The following is a 26,102-nucleotide window of genomic DNA, read 5'->3' as shown; positions in this document are numbered from 1 at the left end:
CTGTGTCTCCTGCAATGGCAGGCGGATTCCTTACCACTTGATCCATCACGGAAGACTCTTTAGATATTCACAGTTCCAGAGTGTTCGCTTTGTCCCCACTGGGAGTGAGATTTGCGCCCTCCTGTCCTGGACACCTCTGAGTGGCCCTTTGCAAGGAGTTGGGCTTTCATTTCTGAGCGTGGTTTGGGTTTTCTCCTGTCCCTTCTCCCCCAGAGGAAAGAAAATACAAATGCCACTTGTGCCCCTATGCTGCTAAGTGCCGCGCAAACCTGAACCAGCACCTGGCCGTCCACTCGGTGAAGCTGGTGAGCACGGACACCGAGGACATCGTCAGCGCCGTCACCTCCGAAGGCAGTGATGGGAAGAAGCACCCTTATTATTACAGGTGAGCCGCCGGTGGAACCCGCCGGTCCGGGCTGCCCACACCTTCGCAAACACTCCCTGCACGTCTGCTAGGGCACACGTGACACAGTGTCTCGTCTCAGCCTCAGGGCTGAGCTTCCGTGTGGCGCTGACTCCTCTGCTGGCTTGGGTGGCCGGGAAGAGTTAATTAAAAGGGAAATGGTCATGGAGGTGGTGCTGTGGGGTGGGGTCCGGAGAGAGGAAGGCTCTGGGGCTATTAGCTATGAGGTCCCTATCGCCGGGAAGCTCCCGCCTTTATCACTGAGCAACTCACTGCTTCCTGAGAACTATCCTAAGGAAAAAATGAGTCTGAGAACCGTGAGGAAATAGCCCTGGAAGTATTTCATCCTTTCCCTTCGGGGTGTTATCCTTTAGTACCTGGAGCTGCCTGTTTCTCTTCCATAGTCAACCGTGAATCAGTATTTGGTGTGGTTGCTGTTTACAGCCTGAGTTGTCAGGCTTGCGGAGTTTATCGGCACATCAGCTCCGCGAATATCTTGGCCAGCCTGTCCTGCATCCCTTTGCCCGAAGGAATCAGTTAGATGATGTAGAGCATCTGGAATCTGTAATTTTGAATTAACTGTATGATTATTTAGTATCATTATAGCATGAATGGGATTGTTACATTATGCGGGCATTTAATCCATCTGGCACAGTGACCACTTCCGAGCCGTCCCAGAAAGCGGAGGAGTTTCCTAATGCCTAGCCCTTTGGTGGGACCAAAGCACGTCAAGGTCGGGATTTGGGAGGGGACCGCGTGCTCCCGAGTAGCCTCCGTTTAGGAGCTCACACATCGCTCTTTCGGTCCAGCTGTCACGTGTGTGGATTTGAGACGGAGCTCAACGTCCAGTTTGTCAGCCACATGTCGCTCCACGTGGACAAGGAGCAGTGGATGTTCTCCATCTGCTGCACGGCCTGCGACTTCGTCACCATGGAGGAGGCGGAGATAAAGGCACACATCGGCACCAAGCACACAGGTGACCCCCTCCCCCACCCCACCCCCACGTCCTCGGCCCTTCCCTCCCTTCTCTCCCCTACCCCTTGCCGCCTCGCCTGACAGGGGCATCCACGTCACTGTGACATTTCCTTCCAAGAGGATGCTGTCCTGTAGCCCCAAGGCCATTGCCTGGCCCGGCTGATGCCTCGCCTATCTGACATATTCACAGGCTCAGATGCAGTTGAGAGGCTCTGCTTGTTCCTCATCCCAGTCATCACCATCATAGGTAACAGTCATGGAGCTTTGATGACGCCCTAGGCTTATTCTAACCATGCTCTGCTGTCCGTATTACTGTGGGTGTACCACACAGGGAGACACTGAGGCTTCACAGAGGTCAGGTCTTCTCTTCAAGGTCTACAACCAGCCCTGACCACTTTCCTGCTGGAGCTCGCTGTGTCCACACTGTTCTGATGGCCCCTGGCAACCCTGGGCAGAGGGCTGCTGCTCTTTGTTTTCTGGGGTCAGAGCCCAGCGCACCTAGCTCTGCAGGCTCCCCTCCTCTTCCCTGAGACTGCAGCCCGGCTCCCCCCACCCCCACCCCAGGGCGATGAATGGCAGCTCTTTACAAGCGCAAAGAAAACCAGCTTCTCCTGAAACCACTCAAGGCTGCAGCCAAGACTTTTGCCAGCGCTTTCCTTTTCTTTAAGGCCGTGCTGGTTAACTCCATCCATTTGACAATGTTAACATTTGACTCCACCACGCACTTGCCCACTCCCAAGTGATGGTTGCGAATGACACCAGCGTGCAGTCATTAAGTGACCATGAAGAGGCGCTCCCCCTGCCTTTTGCTTACAAGTCACTAGCCGAGGTTGCTGACCGCCAGCCCCAGGCAGTGGATCTGCCCCTTGCATCCTCGGCCCGTGATGGATTTGGGAAGGGGCATTTCCCTGACAGCTATGCTGGCGGTGTGCATGGATGAGAACCGTCTCTCTCTGCTTTACTGGCCGCCGTGGCTCCGTGGCGCCAACAGCAATAAAAGCTTGCTTTTGTCAGTAAGTTGAGCAGCTCTGACTCGGAGGTCTGCAGAGAGCCGTTATGCTGAGCGAGGAGGTGCGTCTTTACAGTCGGTTTTCTGACTGTAACCACATTAGCACCGTGGGCAGCAGGTGAGCTGGGAAACCCACATCCAAGACAAATTAAGTTCAGCATTTCTGGAGTGGCCAGTGGAGGGAAAGGCCAGCCTCGCTTCCATTTCCACTGGCTTTCAGATTTTTTTTTCTCTTTTCTGTTACACTTTACTTTCTTCTAACCCTCTCCACCCCAAAATGTGCCTCAACCCAGCCAAGAACCTTCTTCCTCCCACCCCGATCCACGCCCCCTCTACACCACCCCAAGGAAACCATAGAAACTAACGCCTGGAGAAATGTTGGACTTGGTCACCTAATTGTCATCACTGGAAACTTCACTTTCCTGAGTAAGCGCTGCAGGCTCACTCACCTCCTCATTGCCACGAGGAACACGGCAAGATCTTCTTCCCTCTGTGATAGTGGGGAAGATTCCTACTTAGTACAGAGAGCCCAGAGTGAAATGCATTAAAGAAGTTTCTCCTTTACCACAGTAGAAGCCTTTAGTGCTGCTGCTATTAGGGAATAAGGTTCTATCCTATTCTATAAGCTAGGGGTGCTAAGCAGCGTATTTCTTAAGGGCCGGAAAGTAAGTATCTCAGGCTTTCAGGCCATACAGTTGCTGTCAGTACTGTTCAGTCATGCCGTTGGATGGAAAGTAGCCACAGACAATATGTAAAAGAGTGGGCATGGCAGTGTTCCACTAAAACTTGATTTACAAAAACACAAAGTTAAATTTGGCCCAAGGGTTATAGTTTGTGACCCCTAGTTATAAGCTAATAGTCTCACAATGAGGGTTTCTTGTATCTAGCTGCTGCTTTGAGGTGTTTGAATTTGCCCCAAAATATGTCAGTCTACGTCTGTAATCAACAAGCCGTGTGACTGCAAAGTTATGATATGTATACAGTATGTATACTCTATAATGGGGCTTCCCTGGTGGCTCAGTGGTAAAAAAAAAAAATCCACCTGCCAATGCAGGAGGCACGAGTTTGATCCCTGTATCAGGAAGATGCACGCAGGCAGACTCTTTACCACCGAGTCACCAGGGAAGCCTGGTCATTTGATTACCTGTCATAAAAACGGGCATCTTGTGTGTCAGTACCCTGGGAGATCTGGAGTGCTTTCTTGTTACCTAAGTGAGGTTGTGACCTACAGGATAAGCTCTCATGAATTGCAGATTTTTACATAGTCTCCCTAGAATCCACGTCCTCCTTACTGGCTCCTCTTACCCAAGCAAGACTCACTGGGAAATGAAGTGCTGAGCAGGAATTTGAGGAGCTGTCTGCTGTTTGGTGTTTGACTCTTCCTTACCCTCTTCCTCTCTGGCTCCTTGTCCCTGCAGAGAAATCAGGAAGGGAAGGTATTCCCTCTGGTGCTTTCTCAATGCAAATTTTGCTGCAGTCTTTAAATGTTGCAATAATGGCATTAAGGAATTTGAACAGCTATTTGGAAAATACAATCATCTGTACTTCACGTCACACTGACACCAAAATAATTCCACATAACGTACCCATCCCTGTTAACAAATCAACCCTAGAAAGGCTTGAAGAAAATAGAATATTTATCAAACTTCCAGAATGAGAAGGATTTGTAAGATATTGAGTGACACACAAAATCACAAAGGAAAAAAAACTAAGAGATTTGACACAGAAAAGTTTCTTCTGTTTGCAAAAGAAAAGCAAAGTTAAAAAACCACAGTCTGTAAAATGTGTTTATAAAAATGACCAAAGATTAATATATTTACAGCATGGAAAATTCATATAAACTGGTTAGAAACACTTAGAGTCTCCAGTTGAAGAATTTACAAAGGACATGAACACAACTCACAATGAAAGAAATAAAAACTAATCACTTAACATCAGCAAAAATATTCAACCTTGCTAGCAGTCAAACTAAAACTCAGAAGTGGCTTATGTTTCACCTATTAAGTTAGGAGCATATCTTATAATGTTCTCCACTGTTGCCAGAAGCTGCTGATCCTCCTGTGGCCATGGCCTTGCAAAGTGGCAGAACTTTTGAAAACTAATTAGTATACACCAAGAGTCTTGAAAATGTAATGTACTATGACCCAGTAATCCCACTTCTGGGAATTTATCTGTAGGAAAAATAAAAGCAGCCAGTAGAATATTAATTTTAATTTAAAATTTAATTTTAAAGAAATATTTTAGGAGAGTAGAATAAGTTTAAGGCTTCCCAGGCGGCACTAATGGTAAAGAATCCGCCTGCCAGTGCAGGAGACCTAACAGATGTGGGTTCAATCCCTGGGTCAGGAAGATCCCCTGGAGCAGGAAATGGCAACCCACTCCAGGACTCTTGCCTGGAGAATCCCACGGACAGAGGAGCCTGGCAGACTGTGGGCAATAGGGTTGCAAAGAGTCGGACGTGACTGAAGCAACTTAGCATGATCACACATGCATGCAGAATAAGTTTACTCCATGGATATAATACTATCTCTTAAAACTATTAATTCATAATTATTTTTATAAATTTTTTGAGAGCCAACTGTATCTCAGGTATATACAACAGCATGGGAAAATACAAACAGTTATTAATATTATTATATTTTATAAATATTGTATGTTATATTTTATAATACAATAATATAGTTTTCAACAATGCTGACCATGAGCCAGGCGTTGCTCTTGGTGCTTTGCATATAAAAAACCACCTGAGTGTCACAACAAATATATGAGATACTGATATTATTCCCATTTCTTAGATGAGATAATTGGAGCACAAAGTTAAATACCTTGTCCCAGGTCATACAGCTCCTGAGTGGGACAGATGGCATTTCAAACTCAGGTATTCTGGATCTTAAGTCCTTATTCTTAACCACTATGCAATTAATGGCAACAATTTTTAAATTGAGATGTTTACTTTTTAAAAAATGAAAACACCAAAAATGTAATAGTATTTGTATTGAGGCAGAAAGAGGGTTGGTATTTTTTTCTGGGCTCAGTTGCTCAGTTTTTGTCATTTTAAATTGCAAAATATTTAGGTTTGTAAATTCAGTCGGCCGTCCTTGAGTTTGAGGTTGCATTACCTGTGCACAGGCGTCCTTCACCAGAAATCTTTGTGATGCTGAAGATGAATGACCTCTGGGATCATAGTGAGCCTTGGATTGGGCTGACGAGGGCACCTGGCTCACACCCTACAGATACAGCGAAGGGGCACATGTGAAGGGGGAAGGAAGCTGTGTAGACGGAGGATTACAAGGTGAACGGGCTGGGCTTGTCTCGCCATGCTGTCACCCAGAGTATCTGCCATGGCTCCCATATAGTTGGCTTCCTTGGCCGCTCGTCCATAAAGAACCTGCCTGCAATGCAGGAGGCCTGGGTTTGATCCCTGGGTTAGGAAGATCACCTGGAGAAGGAAAGGGTAACTCACTCTAGAATTCTTGCCTGGAGAATCCGCATTTCTTAATTTAGGTAGCTCCCCCCAGTGCCATAAGCCTGAGGGTACTTGAAGCTATTCTTAAAGATGGTAATTAAAATTATCTGTTTTTATTTATTTAGTCCACACTGTGCAGCTTGCAGGATCTTAGTTCCCCAACCAGAAATTGAACCTGTGTCCCCTGCAGTGGAAGGGCAAAATCTTAACCCTGGGCCACCAGCAAAGTCCCCAAAATTTATCTGTTTTAATTCCAAAAGCTAGTTTAATCATGCACAATATTCTGTTGGTAAGACCAGTCTTAGAGGATGGATTTGGTGAGGCAATGCCGGGGACTCAGGGCCCCCACTGAAAATATTCTGTTTGTCTACAAAATGTGACTGAACTGGTTCAATATTTAGATAAGAGACTGGCAGTCGTGGTGCTGGCTCTCCGGGTACCAAGGGAGGGATGTGGGTTAAAGGCATGTTCCATCCCTCCACGTGGGTTGGTAAGTGAGGTCACCTCCTGTCTGTGCAGGAACCAAGTTCATTTCTGCTCAGGAGCAAGAGTTTTTAAATTGCCAACTGAAGTAAGAGTTGGGTGCTCTAGGCATAAGTAAGTACAGCTCTTCAAAGAGAAACACTGAAAACATTGTAAACTGGTAAATATTTTTCCGTCCTCTTTTTACACACATGTTTTAATTGGACAAGTAATTCATGGTCACTGCATAAAAATGTTGAAAGCCAGATTTAAAAAAAACAAGCGTAAAGCTGGTCATTTGATATACTAGATGCAACCACCAATACAGCTTTACTTCTGGACTTCTTATGCCTCTATACAAAATAACGCTTATTTTTTTAATCTCCTAATAAAGTTTGTTTCTAAGAGTTTGCAGTCACCAGATTACTTAATTGGCTGATTTGAACGGAACTGAAGCACAGTCTCCTTACAGTTGCAACCCTAAACTAACCTAAGACTATGAGGTTGCATTGAATTGGCTTGGGGACAATCGACATCTAAACATGGAGTCTCTTGAACATGAACAATGTATCAGTCACAGTTATTTGGGGTTTATGATGTTCATTTTTATTTATTACAGTTTACCTTCAAGTGGTATTACACCACTTCATTCAGTATAAGAACCTCACAATAATTTCTCCTCTCCCAGCCTTCATGTTACTGTTATCATATATTTACCTGTTACAAATACTACATTATTTTTGAACAAATTACTTTTATTATATTTTAAAGAGATGTTAAATAGTCAGAAAAGGTTGTCTGTCTACTCATGCAGTTATCATTTCCAGTGTTCTTCATTCTTTTCGTGTAGATCCATGTTTTTATATTTGGTGTCATTTTCCTACTGCCTGAAGAACTTCTTTTTACCATTTCTTACAATTTGGGTCTGTGGTAATGATTTCTTTTAGCTTTTTCTTCGTCTATCTTTTCTTTTCTTGCTGCACCACACAGCATGTGGGATCTTTAGTTCCCCAACCAAGGATTGAACCCATGACCCCCTGGAGTGGAAGCACAGAATCTTAACCACCGAACCACCAAGGAAGTCCCTCTTGCCTCCATTTTTGAGATATATTCTCACTGGGTATAAAGTTTCAGGTTGACAGTTGTTTCTTTCGGTACTTTAAAGAAGTTGCTCCATTACTTCTCCCTTGCATTGCTTCCAGCGAGAAATCTGCCATCATATTATTTACTTTTGTTCCTCTGCACATAATGTAGCTTTTTTCCTCTGGCTGCTTTTAGGATTTTTTCTTTATCACTCATTTAGAGCTATTTGATTATGATGTCTCTTGGTATGGATTTCTTTATCTTTCTTATGCTTAGAGTTCATTATGTTTCTTGGATCTGTAGATGTATGGTTTTTCCTCAAATTTGGAAAATTTTTTGTGTTTTCAGATATTTCTTCTGCCCTCCCCACCCAGTTAGGAACTGAAGTTGAGCTTAAGCTACCAGCAGGCATCCCACAGCTCACAGATGCTCTTTTCATGTTTGTGCCTCTTTTTCCTCTCGGTTTCATTTCAGATTATTTCTATTGCAATTATCTTCAAGTTCACTGATCTTTCCTTCTGCCGTGTCTAAGTCACTAATAATCCCATCCAGTCTGTTTTTCATCTCAGACACTATGATTTTCATCTCTCGGAATTTGGATTGGGTCTTTTTTATATCGTTTCTATCTCCACTTAACTTTCTGAACATATAGAATACAGTTACAATAAGTGCTCTTATGTCATTTCCTGTAAAGTCTAGCAACTTTGTCAGTTCCTGGCAAATCTGATTGGTTGATTATTCTTTCTGGTTTTGGGTAGTGTCTTCTTGTTTCCTGGCATGCCTGACCATCTTTGTTTGATGTCAGACACTGTGATGGTTGCCTTGTTGGGTGCTGTATACTTTATATTCCTATAAATACCCTTGACTTTTGTCTTAGGCATTATTTGGCAACTTTGATCTTTTGAGGGTCTTGCTTTTATGATTTGTTAGGCAGGTCTGGAGCAGTGCTCCATCCGAGAGGCTAATCATTACCCACTAGTAAATGTTTTTCTACTCAATGCCTTGGGAATTATGAACTTTTCTAATTTGGCTAGTGGAAACAGACACTGTTCTTGAAGCCTTTCAGATGGCTTTTTCCCCTTTAACTTGGGGTGGTTTCCTCACACACGTGCTCTGATCCCAACTCTTCTGAGTATCCTCGGGGGCCATCTGCAGGTCTCTGGGTTCTTCTCCTGTGCGTCTCCTTCCTCTCGGATGCTCTGTCCTGCAAAGTCCAGGCATGTTAATCTCCTCAGAGCGTCAGCTCTGTCTCCTCAGCTCAGTGAGTCTGCCAGGTGGTTCCCCATCCCTGCACCGCAGCCTGGATGGTGAAGTCTCCCAAGGCGGGAAGCACGGCAATCCGAGGGCCCGCCTCTTGTCTTCCCTTTCTCTCAGGGGTCACTCCTCTTCACTGCCTCACATCCAGTGTTGTGAAGATTATTGATAAATTTTGTCTGTTTGTTTTCATTGTTTCAGTAACAGTGGTCAAATCCAGTCTCTGACACTCTGTCTTGAAGAGAAGCAGAAGTCTCCTGATGCTAGATTTTCTTGGCCTCTTGATTTGTTTACTACTGGCTTTGAGGGAGAGCCCAGTGCCCTGATGAAGAGCACCGACACTAGAATCAGACCGCGTGATGCTCTGGTCCACCACTTCCTAGCCGCGCGACCGAGGCCGCATTAACCTGGCTCTGTCTCCCTTCCCTTGTCTGTAAAATGGGGAGGATAATAGTCATGGCTCATTGGAGTTTTGAAAGGCTAAAACGAGATCATGCATTTAAAGTATGACACGGTTCCTAGAACTTGGTAACACGTTCATCTTAGTATAATTTAATTATAAGACCCCAGTAAATACTTGCCAGTTGAATATCTACTCTTGGCCCAAGAACCACATGCCTGGGACCTGGGACCCAGCACTGGCAAAGCAGGAAACCTCAGCGCATGCTCCCTGAATGAAGGTGTAGCCAGGAGGCCCCAGCTGTCCGCCACCCATGATTGCTATTATTCTAGGGTTTTCATCTCCTAAATAACAGACCTGGTTTGTTTGTTTTTTTTAATTTTTCAGGGGAAGACAGGAAGACCCCCAGTGAATCAAATAGCCCCTCTTCCTCGTCCCTCTCGGCTCTGAGTGATTCAGCCAACAGCAAGGACGATTCAGACAGCTCTCAGAAGAACAAGAGTGGAAGCAACCTGCTGGTCATCTCTGTCATGCCCGGGAGCCAGCCCTCCCTGAATAGTGAGGAAAAGCCAGAGAAAGGTAAGGGAGGAGGTGGGCTGGGCTGCTCAGTCCTATCCACTCTGCAGGGATGACCCAGTCTTGAGATAAAGCCTGGAGACAAGTGATGTTGCGAAGCAGATATTAGGCCTGGGAACAGTATAACACATAGCCTCTAAAATTTGCATGTGGATTTTTGGCTTAGTTTGCATCGGTATATGGAATGAAAGGATGGGGAGTGTGACGTTGATGCCAAAACTGTGCCTTTAACTCATGTTAGCTCAGAGATGCAGGGAGCGGTGCCTGGAACAGTGTAGCTGGGGGGAAAGAGAAGGAGGGTGGTCTCCATCCTACCCCTGCCCTCCTCTCCCTCTGCCCCCTGCACCCGTACACCCAGCCTCGGTCCTTGCAGGGTTCGAATGCGTTTTTTGCAACTTTGTCTGCAAGACGAAGAACATGTTTGAGCGCCATCTGCAGATCCACCTCATCACCCGGATGTTTGAGTGTGACGTGTGCCACAAGTTCATGAAGACCCCCGAACAGCTGCTGGAACATAAGAAATGCCACACTGTCCCCACCGGTGGGCTCAAGTAAGGAAAGCAAGTACAGAACCTTTTACTGTGTTGTTTTATTAAACACCCTGCCTCCACCCCTGCCCCATCCCCTCCCCTGAAGGTTTTTGGGGTCATGGAGACAGGGAGCTTGGCCTGGGCGGGGGCATTAGTCGGGCACACCTCTGCTGCCTTTAGCTGGATAGGAATTAGACCTGTCCCCAAGGGGGTCTGCAGATGTCAGCACGAGACTCCCATTTCCCAAGATGGTCAACTCGCTGAAGCAGCCCAACACGGGCATGTAAGAGCAGACTCAGCCTACACCACTTGAGTTCCGTTCAGACTTGATTGTAAGGGACTTAGGGGTTATAACGTGTCCGCACGTGCAAATCATTACACTGTCACTGCACTTCACCATCTCTATTTTTTAGATGATTTGCCACAAGTCTTTTAAATAAGCACTACAGCTACCCCAACCACACCCGCCTCCAGATATCGGATACTTGCCAGTGTGAACAGGCAAGAGGCAACGTTTTCATGCAGAGATCACGTGCCTCGTGTCCTCCTGCAAACATGCTTTACGCCTTCCCGGGAACTGGAATTGGGATCTCGCTGGTGTCGCCTTCGTGAGATCTGACACCTCTGATCACATGTTCTTCGCAGATCCCCAAAGACCTAGACAATGAGCATCATCATTAACCAACATTTGCAACAAGCCCTCTGGTCAGAAGAGAGACCCATCCGTTATTATCAAAACACGCTGTATGTCTGGCTTGATAATAGGTGCTAAAGGGCAAACAAGGAATAAAACATAATTCCACCCTCGGGAAATGTACGTCCGAGCTCTACCAGAGTTTAATCTTCCTGGCGCTTCTGAAATCAGAGGCCCCGTTCACGAGGCACTTGTGTTCTAGGAAAGGAGAAAGAAGCATCTGTCACTGAGCACAGAAAGACACACCATTTTCAAAGCATAATTATTCATGTTTAGCTGAACTGATGGTGTAATTAAAAGAATGAAAAATGACATTTTACTTAACACAAGAACAAGAACACCTCTTGTTTTTAAAAACACGTTTATCTTTGAAACTCACAGCTTGCCAAGAGAAGAGGCATGACTGTCCTGAATGGGCGAGGGGTGGAGCGACCTAGCAGGAGCTCGGGAGTCAAGTGTGGGGGGCAATGCAGGGTGGAGTCCCTGGGCTCCGGCCCGGTCAGGGGAACCCTCCTCAAACACTCCTCCAGACAGAGGAAGTGGCACCCACTGTCAGATCCCATTTTGGTTCACTCTTGGGGCTGATTAGGTGGGGCAGGGGGAGGGTAGGAGGAAGGGGAGTGGGGCGATGAGCATTCAAGAATACGTGAATGGGAAATGCCTAGCACGTGCTTATTTGGGAATTTGATTTGGTTTATTCCCACTGCCCCCCTCAAAATAAACACGTACTCTTACGTATTTTTTAAAAAGCCACGTATTTCCTTGGTGGGTTTAGTGCTCACTGCCCTTCCTAGAAGCCCAGTCACGCCCGTTACCTGTGGCCCCAGCCAGTTGTGGCTTTGCCAGTTAGAACCCCCTGTCCTCGGGGACCTAAGGCATTCCCGAGCCTCTGGCCCACTGGCGGGGATGCCGAGTGAACCTGATGCTTTTGCAGGTGTAGACACTTCCCATGCAGTGCTAACGGTCCCCTATGTGATAGTTCATGTTCTAGGCTGACCAAGTAGAAGAATACTTTGACAAAATTGCTAATACCTTCTGGCTATACAGTGAGTCTTTTTTGTTTTTGTTTTGTTTTCCCTCTGCCGTCTCAGAGAAGTAATTTGTCAGAGAGTCTTTACGATAAATAACGGGAACGTAGAAAACCCTTTCCCTCTGCCTGAGCAGCGAAAGAAAGATTGAGCCGTGGGTCACAGAAACGTCCTTAACATGAAACAGACTGCTGATGTCTAAATTGCTTTTCTGTGATGGGACTGCTTGTACTCTATATCCTGTTCATAATGCAGATCAAATAAGATTATACTATTATTTTTCTTTTGCCGTAGCTCAGGACAGTGGTGAGTTTCAGACTCCTCTAGGTAAGGCCCAGCTTGGCGTAGGGGTTGTGTGTGCAGCTGACCTGGGAATGGGCTTTATAGTTCTCTTGCGTGCACTCTTCTGTGAGCTGAGGTTCCGAGGCTAACGGCGGGCTTGGCGCTCAGGAGCAGTGCGCGGGCTCTGGGTGTGTTGGGCTCTGCTGAAATCCTCTCCAGACCCTCCGAGGACAGTTCACTCCCGGGCCCTGCCCTTGCAGGTGCCAGTCCAGAGCCAAGGCAGCCACTTTTGCATTTGCATCCTTTTGGTAAAGAGAGCATACACGCTACAGCCATCATATCAACCACCGACTCGAGCCCGGCAGCTTCTACAGAGCGAAGCTCAGCAACCTCTGTGAACCTGCCCCTCCCTTACCCTCCTTGCCCCTCTGGACAGCCAGGGGGCCTGGGGGCAGCACAGCCTCACTGCCTAGGATGGAGTGGCCCAGACTTTGTCCCGGGGCACAGCCCACCCATCAGGTGATGGAGCTCTGCTAGAATCTGTCTAAATGACTTGTAGAGACCAGTCCAGTAAGGAATCGGTGCCCACTATGGGCTCCTCTACTGAGCACTGCAGAGAATGCAGAAGGAAGGGGAGTCCTGCCCGCTGAGAGCTTATGATCCCTTTGGATGACTATTATTTCCATGATGTAATAACATTAATCATTAATAATGCATTAATGATGTCTTCAAGGTCTAGATAGCAGCTGTCTCCTTCCCCCATCCCTCATTCCTAGACAGGCTGGTGGGTGGGTCTTCTTCTCCTGAGCCCCAGTGACGGTTCTCACCTCCCTTCCCTGATGGACACCCAGTGCTGTAGGAGAGACAGGTTTTAGGAGTCCAGATCTCTGTATCTACAGCACACTTGCTCCCACACGCAGACACACACACACAGGCCTTCTCAATCCTAACCACCCTTTAATCAGCACGATTCTGACCCCTACGACTCTCTGTTTGCTGGAGGTAGCTCTCCCCTATAAGCTGTTCTTCAAAACTCTTAGCCTTTCTGCGTGTGCTTGGTGTGGTGCATGAAAAGTCGATTCTTTGTGTTGCTCCCATCTAGAGGGGAGGTCTTGAGGGTGAGCCCTCGGCCCTGGCCGGTGGGGGGCGGGGAGGGCTCCGAGGGGCCGGGCGGGGGGGCGGGGACTGGAGGGGAGAACAGCTTAGCTGGGTGCCCCCCCAACCCGGCGCTGGCTCTGCTCCCCTTCCTGGGGGGCTGGCATCCGCCAGTGCAGCCAGGAGACCCCCGTCCCCGAGCAGGCCAAGGGATGGCTCTGTCCGCAGCAGAGCCACCGAGGGTCCCCAGGAGGCGGCAGGGCCGGGTTGGGCAGGGGCCAGGTCGGGTTTCAGAGCCGGGAGGGTGGCCGAGGGCAGGCTGGCGAGGCGGGGAGCAGCTGGGGAGCGTACCCCCCGAGACCCCGCAGGGCTGACCCTCTCCCGTCCTTGCTTCCCCCCCTCCCCCGGCAGGTGCCCATTCTGCATTTATTCCACCAACCGCCCCGCCGCCATGGAGTGCCACGTGAAGACCCACTACAAGATGGAGTACAAGTGCCGGATCTGCCAGACGGTGAAGGCCAACCAGCTGGAGCTGGAGACGCACACCCGCGCGCATCGCCTGGGCAACCACTACAAGTGCGACCAGTGCGGTTACCTGTCCAAGACCGCCAACAAGCTCATCGAGCACGTGCGCGTGCACACCGGGGAGCGGCCCTTCCACTGTGACCAGTGCAGCTACAGCTGCAAACGCAAGGACAATCTCAACCTGCACAAGAAGCTGAAGCACGCCCCGCGCCAGACCTTCAGCTGCGACGAGTGCCTGTTCAAGACCACTCACCCCTTCGTCTTCAGCCGCCACGTCAAGAAGCATCAGAGCGCGGACAGCCCGGAGGAGGACAAGAAGGGCCCGGCCCCGGCCTCCCAGGAAGCCGGCGGCCCAGGGGCCCCGCTGCTGGTGGTCGGGAGCGCCCGCCACCTGCTGTCTCCCCTGTCGGTCATGTCCGCCTCCCACGCCCTGCAGACCGTGGCCCTGTCGGCCGCCCACGGCGGAGGCGGAGGCGGCGGCGGCGGCGGCTCCGAGCCCAACCTGGCACTCAAGGCCATGCCCTTGAACGGCTCCCCTCTGCGCTTTGACAAGTACCGGAACTCGGATTTCGCCCATCTCATTCCCTTGACGATGTTATACCCCAAGAACCAGTTGGATCTCACATTCCACCCTCCCCGACCTCAGACTGCGCCGCCCAGCATCCCCTCGCCCAAACACTCCTTCCTGGCCTACCTGGGACTGAGAGAGAGAGCCGAGACTGTCTGAGGGCAGCCGGGCTCCGTACCAAAAACCAAGAGACAGAGATAAACAAAAAAAAAAAGACGAAACCCACGAAACTTAAAACACAACCCCAGCAGGTGTACGTTGCTGCAAAAACCTACAGGCCCGCCCGGGTTTGAACCACGTGTACTGTATATCTTTAGTAAGGAATAGAGAATTGGCTCTGTGTGTATACCTATTGCATTGACCTGAAAGCTGCTTTATCCAATCTTCAGAGAGGTGACCTACTGCACCGTCTACCTTCAGAGGCATGCCTCCCCAGCCACCCACTCCCACTCTCGGCCCTTCTCCTTACTTTGAAAGGAAACCTGTCTTGTTAAACCCTAAAGAGAGTGTCCTTAATAGCAATCAGCACTTGTAAGCTTCCATACCGGTGCATTTTGTTTTCTGTTGGGCGAATGGGGCATGTGGGCGTTTGTGGATTCGGAAAGAGACAGCCGTGTGTCGTGTGCCATGACATTTGCACCTTCTTTGTACTGGCTGCTTTGACAGCGATGAGCATTGTTTGCCCTCCTGGGTGGTTCATGCGCTGCATTCCCTCCCGGAGCTCCTTCATCACCTTTCCCCTCTCTATTTTGTGGCTGCAGAGTGGTAGGGCCTGGTGCTTCCTCGATGAAGGAATGGTAGACAACTCAGTGCTGCCTGCGATTTCTCCAGCGTCCTGGAGATCTTGTGCTCACGTCTCTGGTTATGAAGAGAGCAATCGAGAGTCCCACCTGGAAGAAATAGCTTGCAGCACTGCAGCTGACATCACAAAACTCAAGTGTGTTTTGTGTGTGTGTCCATATGTATGCAATGTGTATGGTACACACACTGCATCATTTTTTAAGGGCAGATTAAAAAAATATATATATATGTGATGTATTAAGTCAGTGGTTACCATTTGTTTGCAGGAAAAGAAAAAACAGTGTATGAGTGAAAATTTTTATGGTTGATAAATCCAGCCAAGGAGATTAAAAGGGGTTTGGATAAATTCTGGGTATAAATGCTCAGACTAAAAAAAAAAAAAAAAGAAACAGCAGTTTTGCACAGTGCTTTGGTCTTGCACTAGCTTTTGTTTCTCATCTGCAAAAAAAAGTAACATAAAAGGAAGAAAATGTACCTTTTTTATGGAATGAGTAGACTGTATGTTTGAAACTTTTGTCATAACCTCTTTGACATATAACAACCCAACAAAAAGGTGCTGTTTAGTCCTACCGTTCAGTTTATGCCCCTGAGACGTTTCCATTGTGTTTGCAAATTGTCTGGCTATAGCGGTGTTCTCCATGTTATTAGTAATTCTGTATTCCATTTTGTTAACGCCTGGTAGATATAACCTGCTAGGAGGCTAATTTTATACTTATTTAAAGCTCTTATTTTGTGGTCATTAAAATGGCAACTTATGTGCAGCACTTTATTGCAGCAAGAAGCAGGTGTGGATTGGTTGTACAACCCCTCGATATTCTTAAAAAGTCAGGGGTGATGTAAAAAGAAGAAAAGAATCTTTGGCTAAACATGTTAATGGCTTGTATTTTTAAGACAACAGAATTTCCAGTATGAAACAGGCTAAAAAAGCAGGAAGAAATGTGCTTTGTATGATAATGGGAAGTTTGGAATATAAAGTTTATATATTATTTATCTGTTGAAGAACCGGTGTACAGGAGGAATGCTTTCTTACTGCGTTGCTGTTTTCCATCATGTGTTACCCTAGAGGTGGGATTTTTTTTTTTTCCATCTGTTTCATCCGGAGGGAAATAAAAGCATCCCGAATTTTCTTCCTGTAGTCGGTTTGCTTCCCCGAAAGCTCCCCCTTGTACAGAGTGCAGGAAGCCGGAAGTCTGCACCTTCTGTCCACACACGCTCCTCCCCCACACCCACCCTTCCTCCCCCAGACCTGGCAGGTGTGCCCCGCTCCCCTTGCCAGTCACCCAGCCCTGGCAAGCCTGTTTACACTAAGGACCTGTCCCCGGGGGCAGGGAGGCCGAGCCAGCGAGGGCGGGAAGCTCCCGCTCCCTGGGTTGTTCTCCAGCAGAGACGCCTGTTCTTGGCCACGTTTGAAATGTCACTCAGCGTCGCCCTGTCAGTGTTTCAGTTAAAGGCACTGTAGACAGGTATGGACAATACACTCCAAGAATACTGGGCTTGTGGATGGGTTGGTGTTTTTTTCAAGTCACGTCTTTACCCCCATGTGCTGGAGAATGTGCCACTTGGCTAGTCACGTGCTTTTCACAATTGCAAGTTCAGTGATGACAGGAAGGAGGGCCATGGGGAACCCACAGAGGCTGGCAGGAGGGCGAGCCCCGCGTGAGCAATGGCAGGTTGAAACCTGAAGGGCGGCCCTGACAGGACTGCGGATTTTACAGCATGCCACTTGTGCAATACGAGGTCCTAGGGTAAAACTTTCAAGATCAAGAGGGGTGTTGGAAGGAGACGGTTACCGCTCAGATGTGTGCCACTGAACTCGGATTTGAATGACTTAGTGATGCTTAATGTAATTGGGCAACTTTTTTAGCACTTTGGAAAGAGTCATCAATCTTTCTGGTAAATTATAAAAGTTTTCTGAGTGAGAAAAGGTGTGTTTGGAGTTTGTTTGACTTTTTATATTATTATTATTGTTATTAATAAAGAAAAATCTACAGCATTTTTCAGATTCCACTGAGGTAATACATACCCCTGAATTTGGTTTGCAGTTTGATACTCAGGGAAGGATGTATTCCATAGATATCCTTTCCGTGTAAAACACTAATATCTTTGAGATAGTCACCTGCCAACTAACTTTGATTCTGTTTTCACTATGCATTCTTCAATGAAAGCTAGCTTATTTTTCCATATAGTGATACAGTTAGAGTTCTCTGCACTTTCTTCTCTCCTTTTTTTAACTCCTCGTATTATGTTCAGATGATCATACTGTCAAGGTTTATGTACATTACTGAAAATTTGTATTGTATAAAGCTTTTTGCATTACAAGGCTGTACAGGGTCATTTTGACAGTAACTGGTATATTCCTTTGCATCTTATGTTGCATTGCCAATTTCTAGTGTATCCAGTTTGGAAGTATAATATACTCTAATTAAAAAAAAAAAAGGTTGGCTATACTCTTGTTTCTTTTTCTTTCTTGAGCGCCATTCTTGGCTACTTATTAATCTGAGTTTTGTCTTGCTATGTTCTGATACTCGAATTTCAGTGTGTTTTAGGTAAGTTTAGTCTCCAAGTCATGTCTGACTCTTTGCAACCCCATGGTCTGTAGCCCACCAGCCTCCTCTGTCCATGAATTCTCCAGGCAAGAATACTGGAGTGGGTTTCCATTCCTTTCTCCAGGGGATCTTCCCAACCCAGGGATTGAACTCGGATCTCCTGTACTGCAGGCAGATTCTTTACTGTCTGAGCTACCAGGGAAGCCCTAGGAAATGTTCGCTACTAGTTACAACTATTGCAAATGCAAGTTTTGAACAGCCATGGTTCTAATGCAAACTGCTATTATGTAAATCTTTCAAGGCCATTAGTATTGAGACTGTCTCATTCATCAGTACAGCTGCAAGCTGGCTCCTTCCAGAAAATACTTCGTGACACTGGAAAGTGTACACCAGCCTTACCCTCTCCTGCTTAACAGCATTTTATAGACCCCATAGCCAAAGAGGGGACTACAGATGAGTAATTCTATTTGTCTTAATGAAGTCTAGCAACTATAAGAACTGTAATAAGTGGTATGTTTTATAAGCTAAATAATAATCTATCCGAATGCAAGTTCTAGCTCCCCATTCAAAGGAAGGTACTGGAGAAAGAAACTGAGCCCAAAAGAGAGAGAGCAAGTGAGAGTGACATCAAGCTAGCAAACACACTGATAAATGCAAACAGTTTTTTAAAACACCATTTTAAAGTTCTGTTAGAAAAAAAATAAAAAATAAAGTTGTTAGAACATCCCTGTGAATCGGTGATGGTTGATGAAAAATGCAATGCAGCAGAAGAGAATCTGCTGGTTCACAACTTGCTTATTAATATCCTTTACTTGCAAGAAATTACAAACTGCTTCACTTTAACATGTAAAAGATGAAATTTACTTTTTATAAAATGAGATAATGTAGGAGAAGCCACTTTGAAAACGGCCAATCATTAATCAGACACTATACTCCCCTTCGTGTTTTCATCCGGTAACTGTCTTAGGAGACTGAATAATCTTCTCTCCCTTGATTCAAATACTCAGTTGTGTTTGGTGTTTATTGAAAACACTAAAATAACTCAGACTTCTTTGCTTTTTGCTATAGCACTACAGGCAGACATGACATCTCATTTTGAGTATGTATTTTTTTCCCTTAGATTTCACATCTACCTCACATTTTCCCTTTGGTTGAGAAAAGCCAGAAATAGAAAGAAAATAATCATCAGTTTGTTAGTCGTTTCTCTGCTAATGAGCTTTCAGTAATGTTGAAAAGTGGATGGGATGGGAGCCATCCAGGACAGGACAGGCCTCATTCCCTTCCATCATCATGTACTCAGATCGATGCTCGGGGACCCCGGCACCCCCACCCAGCTATGTGGCCCCTGTTGGAATTTCATCCAAGATCATACATCCTTTTATGCCTGTCTTGTTAAATAGACTGTAAGCTAAGACTCAAGGCCATGTTTTCTATAGAGTGTCTACAGCTGACTGGCCCCATATGGTGGACACCAGAAACTGTCCTTGACCATTTCACAGAGCCACAGACCTGGTCATGGGAACAAGGAGAGGTGTCAAGGCTTGATGACCACTGGTACCTCCATACCCACAGTCAGAAGCGTCACATGAGAGCCCCTGGCTGCCAAAGGTCACATGGGGCTCATGAAGGACTTGTAGCGGAAGGCACATCTTAGTGGCCTAAACGTAGAATCAAGTCACCTCGGTGCGTTCAGTGTTTGGGGTAACTCATACAGAAGGAGAGGGAGCAGTGGACGGGGACAGCAGCTGAGTGATTGCATCTGTTGGCAGTGGTTCATAAGCAGCCTGGGGGCGCATACAAAATAAACAACTTCATCAGTTTTTTCATTTGTGCGTGCCAAGTTGCTTCAGTCATGTCCGATTCTGTGAGCCCATGGACTGTAGCCCGCCAGGTTCCTCTGTGGGATTTTCCAGGCAAGAATACTGGAGTGGGTTGCCATGCCCTCCCCCAGGGCATCTTCCCAACCCAGGGATGGAAACCGCATCTCCTGCATTGGTAGGCAGATTCCTTACTACCAGCACCACCTGAAAAGCCCACCAAGAGAAGGCAAAACTGGAATCCTTCCCAATAGTGCCTTAAGACCTGTGAGCAAAAATCAAAGGATCAGAGAATACTCTTGGGATTCAGACTGCGTTCCAAGATGTCACCGACCTCAGATGTTCAAGAGATCCCAGGCAACACTCTTACGTCTAGGACTCTCAGAACGGAAGAATCCCACACAAAATGAGGTTTATTTTGCAAGTAATTAAAATTCACTAAGAAAGCAAATGCCCATAACGCTGGCCCTGGGGTAAATAAAGTGTGGCTCTATGGACCAAGGGGCCCATTCTTCTCCTGTCCAAGGTCTGAATGGTCTGAGGTTATCCATCAGAGCCTCTTCTTTATGAGTTAGCTGTTCTCCCATTCATAATTCTTGCCAGCTGGATCTTTAAAACAGGAAAATGTAAATCCTGCTCATGTTAGTAGGAGCTGCAAAGGAGAAAGGGAAAGTCAATTGCTATATTGCCTTGGAATTCCTTTCTGATGGAGTTAAGGTAAGTTAATTTGTTTTCAACAGAATTATAGAACTTAAGCAGAGAATCTATCTCAGTTCATACTTCAATTATTTTCCCCTACACCAGTCCCTAGAGGTGGTCTTCCAGCCTCTTTAGTGAGAATGTCTGGATGACAGAGAAGAACGTGTTTTCCAACCACAAAACACATTCCCGTGGAGTTAGATCACCTGAGTTTGAAGTCTGACTCGGAACCACCTTATAAAAAGAAAGATTGAACTAGATGGTCTCTAAGATCCCTTCCCACCCTAACAGACAACATGTATGATGATCCCATGACTCTTGCTGAACAAGCAAAAGTCAGTCTGAAGCAAAAGTGGTCACCAAACAGAGCCCTCGCAAGGCAGTTATAGCAACAGTGGTACCTCAATATTTTCAAACCATAACAGACTTAAGGGAGAAAACAATGCCTAACAATATATTTTTGCCCACTTCAGAATTTGGGAGACCTAAAATGTATGTCTTCTGATTAAACATTAGGCATCATGCTTGGACTGTCTGCAGTCATCTTGAGGGTGGCTTGGGCTTCCCAGGTGGCTCAAGTGGTAAAGAATCTGCCTGCCAAGCAGGAGACGGGGGTTTGATCGCTGGGTGGGGACGATGCCTTGGAGAAAGAAATGGCAACCCACTCCAGTATTCTTGCCTGGAGAATCCCATGGACAGAGGAGCTTGGTGGGGGTCGGACAGAGGAGTCCGTGGGGTCGCAGAGTTGGACTCAACTTAGCAATTAAACAACAACAACAAAATGCTTCACCTAACTATGGGTACTTAATCTGCTTAGAGGATTGGGAGTGGCCAGGTGGCAATGAAAGGTTTCCCCCTGGCCATCATCACGCCTCTCACTCCACCCCCTCCCTTTCCCACCACTTGCTTCCAGCCTCCACCAGGTGTCTGATGCCGCCGTGACTGCTAAGCTCTCTGCCGACCATGTGTTGGGTGTTTTCTGGAGAAGAGCAAATGGTTTTCTTTTAAAAGGTAATGAAAGGCACTTTAGTTTTAACCTAAAGAATATATTCTTCTCATTTTGCCACTTGTTTAGAAAGACTCTGGACCCAAGGACTCTAAGCACATTATCAATGCTTACAGGGACGTTCATTGGATGGAAAGACGACACGTGCTTTCCAGAGACATAGGAAAATGACTGACCTATGCCCCTCATCAGACAAGTAAGACAAGAGCAAACACAGGGCTAGAACCAGGGACATTTATCTAGCCATCCTCCAGCCTGAATCCCAGAATGATGTCGCTCCAGTCTCAAAGATTTCTAAATAGGAAATGTTATCACTTGCCTTTAGAGTTCTTCTATTTTTAACTGCAATTTCTAATTAGTGGTCCACAGACTTCACAGTGTGTGTTACAAAGGACAATCAAGCCCCCTCGTTCCCTTATGTCCCTCTTCAAATAGAAGGTCTGTTAGAACATTCTCCACACAATGAGCTTGATCAGCATTTATAGTTTGCCCCCTTCTTTTATCTCAGTGTTTTCTGGGTTCCCCTAAAAAGCTGAACCCTGAGATTTTTTTTCGGAAGTAATTCCAGAAACAAAAGTGGGAACCTAGAAAGAGTGAGGCAGGTAAGAGGGGAAAGCCAATCCCAGGGCGCTTTGGCAAGACAGTCGCTGCAGTGAAGAACTGGCATTGAGTCACCGTAGGAACCTCCTGAGGAGCTGTGTGAAAGTGACTCAGGGTTGACAAGTCGCACGAGAGAAGGGAGAAGGCGCCCGAGCAGCCGCGGTGTGTGTCAGTTCCCTCGCACTTCCGGCTTTGCCCATGGTTTGGAATGACTGAGAAGTTCCCCACAGGCAGCCACAGAGGCGGCAAAGAAGCCAATGGTGCAGCATGGAAGAGACTGTTGGTGAAGCTGAGGGGAGGTGCTGTCAACCACACCTGACCGGAGTTGGTTGCTGCAGTGAAGCCTGGAAAAAAGCAGGTAAGTCTGTGAGATGCAGAGCCATTGGTATCTGATAAGACCGTCATATTTGGCATAAACGTTGACATCCCTTTATTAGCCCCTAAACCAATGTTGGCTGTGCATCCAACCTGTTAGGTTCGCCTGAAGACCTTCTCCGTTCCCCCACTGGGAGCTGGGAAGAACCAAGACAGTGTTGGCTTGTGGCGCTATGAAAGGAAAGAGGTGGACCTGAGAAGTAGGTATTAATAAAGGCTATCCCAACTGTATAGCCAGAGAGAAACTATAAAATCTCTTTAGAGCCCTCCCTCCTTTGGCGTTCCCCTTTTGATTTCTCTAATGAGACTGAGTCCTTCCGGGACTTGACTGAGAGGAAATTGCTTGACGGGGACATGGGCTGTCCCCCACCTCAAAGAGCCTCCTAGACTGGGAAAGCCGCGTGAGAGCCCCACGAAGCCAGGGAAGAGCAGCCACGCCTCAGGCTTCGCGGCCGGCCTCAAGCCCAAGCAAAAGGCATCCTGGTGGCTCTCAGAGGTCCTAGCTGATCATCAACGCTGGTCCAACAAAGGGGCTGGCAGCCAGAACCCATCTAAGAATGAAGGAGTTGCATTCACCTGGCATTTTCTTTATGCTCGTACCTCCCAGAGGAACGAACGTGGGGCTGAACAGGGAGGTATCTGTTCTCATGGAAAACAGCTAATTGAAAACTTCGGTGGAGATTTACTTATTTACTTCATCTTCTGGCTGCGCACGGGCCTTCTCTAATTGTGAAGGAGGGGCTGCTCTTCCTTGCGGTGTGTGGGCTTCTCTTCGCGGTGGCTTCTCTTGTTGCGGAACTCGGGCTCTAGGCACGCCAGCTTCCGTAGCTGCAGTGCGTGGGCTCAGTAGTTCTGGTGTGTGGGCTGACTTGCTCCACAGCCATGTGGGATCTTCCTGGACCAGGGATCGAACCAATGTCCCTTGAACTGCAAGGTGGATTCTTAACCACTGGACCACCAGGGAAGCCCCCAGTTGAAAATTGAAATGTTCAAGGTATTTCATCTTTTTTTTTTTTTTTCCACCTGTAACTCACAATTGGGCTTTACCTGGTGGCTCAACTGTAAAGAACCTGCCTGCCAATGCAGGATCCCCTGGAGAAGGAAATGGTAACCCGCTCCAGTATTCCTGCCTGGAGAATCCCTTGAACAGAGGAGCCTGGTGGGCCACAGTCCATGGGGCTGCCAAAGAGTCAGACATGTCTGAGAGACTAAAGAGCACCAACAACCCACAACTGGCGGTCCTTTTACTAAGGAAGATTGGGCTACGTATGGTTACACAGAACATGCACAGCACACACAGCGTTCAGTGCAGATATGAACATAATAGACATGCATTTGTGTGAGAGCAGCCAGAGGGAAGACCATGAATTATTTTATTCTGGGATTCACACTATTAAAAGATAATATTTTTCGTTCTTCCTTTGTGCTGCTAAAAATAAATACAGGCTAATGAAAGAGTATCATGTGAAAAGAATAATTAAGGGTCGAAGAAATGTTAAGAGAATACCCTCTTGCCTATCTTTTCTACAATTAAGGAAATGGGCATAGCAATGGGTCATCATCATACTATTGGTCAAGGTCCCATCTTTTTATGGCATCAGACAAAGACCCAGCAGCCATCACCGAATATGCAAGGGTTTTGTTTACACAACGAGGCTATGTGTCTTTTTAAATGGGCAGAATAAAAATTCCCTGTTGATGAAGGGACATTATAATTTGGCCTGTCTGCCCAAAAGGTAGGCTAAATTGTGTTCACCCACGATTTTGTGGGGCTTTCCTGGTGGCTCAGATGGTAAAGAATCTGCCTGCAATGCGGGAGACCTGGGTTTGATCCCCGGGTTGGGAAGATCCCCTGGAGAAGGGAATGGCAACCCACTCCAGTATTCTCACTTGGAAAACCCCATGGACAGAAGAGGCTGGCAGACTACAGTCCATGGGGTTGCAAAGAGTTGGACACGACTCAGGGACTAACACTTTCACTATGATTTGGTGTCACGGGATCCTGTCTTTATATATGAACCCCTCACATTACCCATAATCCACTGCCTCCCTCATTATTACGCTCTGCATCTGTTCTCCACAACCCAGAGTTTCCAACCCAGTCTCCAGGTTCCAAAGCAAGCCTGTACAACCCATCACCTCTTCCCCCATACCCCAGACTCCACTTCCACTCTAACCTTGACCAATTTCTCTCCTTTTCTTTCATTATTTAGTGAGCAATCGATATGTGGAAAGTTATGTGCTGGCAGCTGGTAAGAAACGGATAAATGAGACATAGTCCCTAATATTTAGGCATTTGCTGGGATGTGCTGTGCTCAGTCATTAAGTTGTGTCCAACTCTTTTGCAACCCTATGGACTGTAGCCCGCCAAGCTCCTCTGTCCATGAGATTTTCCAGGCAAGAATACTGGAGTGGGTTGTCATTTCCTCCTCCAGGGGATCTTCCTGACCCAGAGATGGAACCCACATCTCCTGCATTGGCAGGCAGATTCTTTACCACTGAGCCACCTGGGAAGCCCCTTTTAAAGTGTCTGCCAACCCACAGAAGAAACGCACAGTTGAGCAAATGCACTATAATACCAGGAAAAAACTACGCATATACTGCTATAGAAATATTGAGTAAAGAGCGACTACTTACAACCAGGGTGACAGGAGGCTTTCTGGGGAACGGAGAAAGCCAACTGCAGTCTCAAGACTGAGTCGGATTCTCCGAGGCGGGAAGAGTGGGGAGGGCATTCCAGATTGAGAGAACAGCTTGAGGAAAAGCAAGAAGGTGAGAAACCGCATGGCGGGCTCTGTTGTGCTAGAAGATGATAATGAAACCAAACAAAGCCAGCTTGGGTAGGGCTTTGAGTCCCTTGTTAAGGAGTCTGAACATCCAAACGACTCTCTAGTTAACAAGAACTAGGAAAATACATTGAGAAGGACGATGGCAGGATCTGACCTGTATTTTAGGAAGATAATCCTAGCGGTGCTACAGGGAAGGAGGATGAAAAGGGCAGAGAGACGTGGTAGGTTCAGATACGCTACACTGAAACCACCATCTTCTCCCTGAGATGTGCGCTTAACCGCGTGCTCTTTAGACCGGGGGTCCCCAGCCTCCGCAATCTAATGCCTGTGATCCAAGGTGGAGCTGATGTCATAATAATAGAAGTAAAGTGCACAATAAATGTAACGCGCTTGAATCTTCCTCAAACCACCCCCCTGCCCCCGGTCAGTGCAAACTCTCTCTTCCACAAAACCGGTCCATGGTGCCGAAAAGGTTGGGGACCACTGCGCTCGATCAATAAGGGACACCCACCCTCCAAGTTACCTGAGCTACAGGGGTCAACTTTGCCCCCTTCTATCTCTTCTCTTCCTTTCTCTTGTTCCCTTTCTTTGGATAGCTAATGCATCAAAGTCCTGTTCATTTTATCTGCCAAGTATTTTATGAATCTCTCCTGTCTTTCCCCTCTTAAGATCTGGGTGCAGGGCCTCAGCATCCTTGCCAAAGGTCTAGAAGTAATTTCCTCTCTGAGTAGGTCATTCTTGGGTCGTAAGGTTGTGGAAAGTGTTATTCTAGAGCTCAGACAAAGCTCACGATCAGGCTTGTAGGCCCAAAAATGGTTTTGGGAGCCAGTGGGGCAGGTGATAACACGACAGCAGCAAGAGCAACAGCAGCAAATGCACCAAAGACAGAATCTTGGGAGATGCCAACTTCCCAGGGGAAGGAGGGGGAGGCACCACGGGAGACCAAAGAGCAACAACTAGAGAAGCCACGGCAGAGCACAGCGCTTCAGGGAGCTGTGGTGAGAGGGTCCTCTAAACAAAATCCCCAAGGAAGAGGCGGTTGAGGTTGAATCCCACAGCCTTGACCGATGATATGCCAGCCCTCGGTGATCTTTCAGGATGCAGTGTCAGTGACAGGTT

At 47.1% G+C, this 26,102-nt stretch overlaps 2 protein-coding genes across 8 annotated transcripts in view; one reads left to right on the top strand and one right to left on the bottom strand.

Moving 5' to 3' along the window:
* Positions 1-17,598, top strand: part of ZNF827 (zinc finger protein 827) — a 192,280-nt gene extending 174,682 nt beyond the window's left edge. For 2 of the 7 annotated variants that reach the window (XM_025268127.3, XM_044930474.2), the window contains exons 10-14: positions 214-385; positions 1,213-1,379; positions 9,440-9,631; positions 9,987-10,179; positions 13,669-17,598. In XM_025268127.3, coding sequence (XP_025123912.2) covers positions 214-385; positions 1,213-1,379; positions 9,440-9,631; positions 9,987-10,179; positions 13,669-14,509 — 1,565 coding nt within the window. In that variant the 3' untranslated portion in view covers positions 14,510-17,598. Of the gene's footprint in view, positions 1-213; positions 386-1,212; positions 1,380-9,439; positions 9,632-9,986; positions 10,189-11,831; positions 11,899-12,174; positions 12,208-13,668 lie in introns of all 7 variants that reach the window. The other 5 variants (XM_025268129.3, XM_044930475.2, XM_044930476.2 and 2 more) reach the window with 5 other exon arrangements.
* A 2,375-nt stretch (positions 17,599-19,973) lies between these two features.
* The window catches only part of C17H4orf51 (chromosome 17 C4orf51 homolog), a 52,616-nt gene continuing 46,487 nt past the window's right edge, over positions 19,974-26,102 (bottom strand). Inside the window, exon 7 of the transcript XR_003104333.2 lies at positions 19,974-20,166. The gene's annotated coding sequence lies outside the window, so the exon portion shown is untranslated. The remainder of the gene's footprint in view (positions 20,167-26,102) is intronic.

This window comes from Bubalus bubalis, chromosome 17 (assembly GCF_019923935.1).
Source record: "Bubalus bubalis isolate 160015118507 breed Murrah chromosome 17, NDDB_SH_1, whole genome shotgun sequence".
NCBI classification, from domain to species: domain Eukaryota; kingdom Metazoa; phylum Chordata; class Mammalia; order Artiodactyla; family Bovidae; genus Bubalus; species Bubalus bubalis.
Note: the sequence above shows the minus strand (reverse complement) of the source record. Positions and strands in the feature narration are given on the sequence as shown.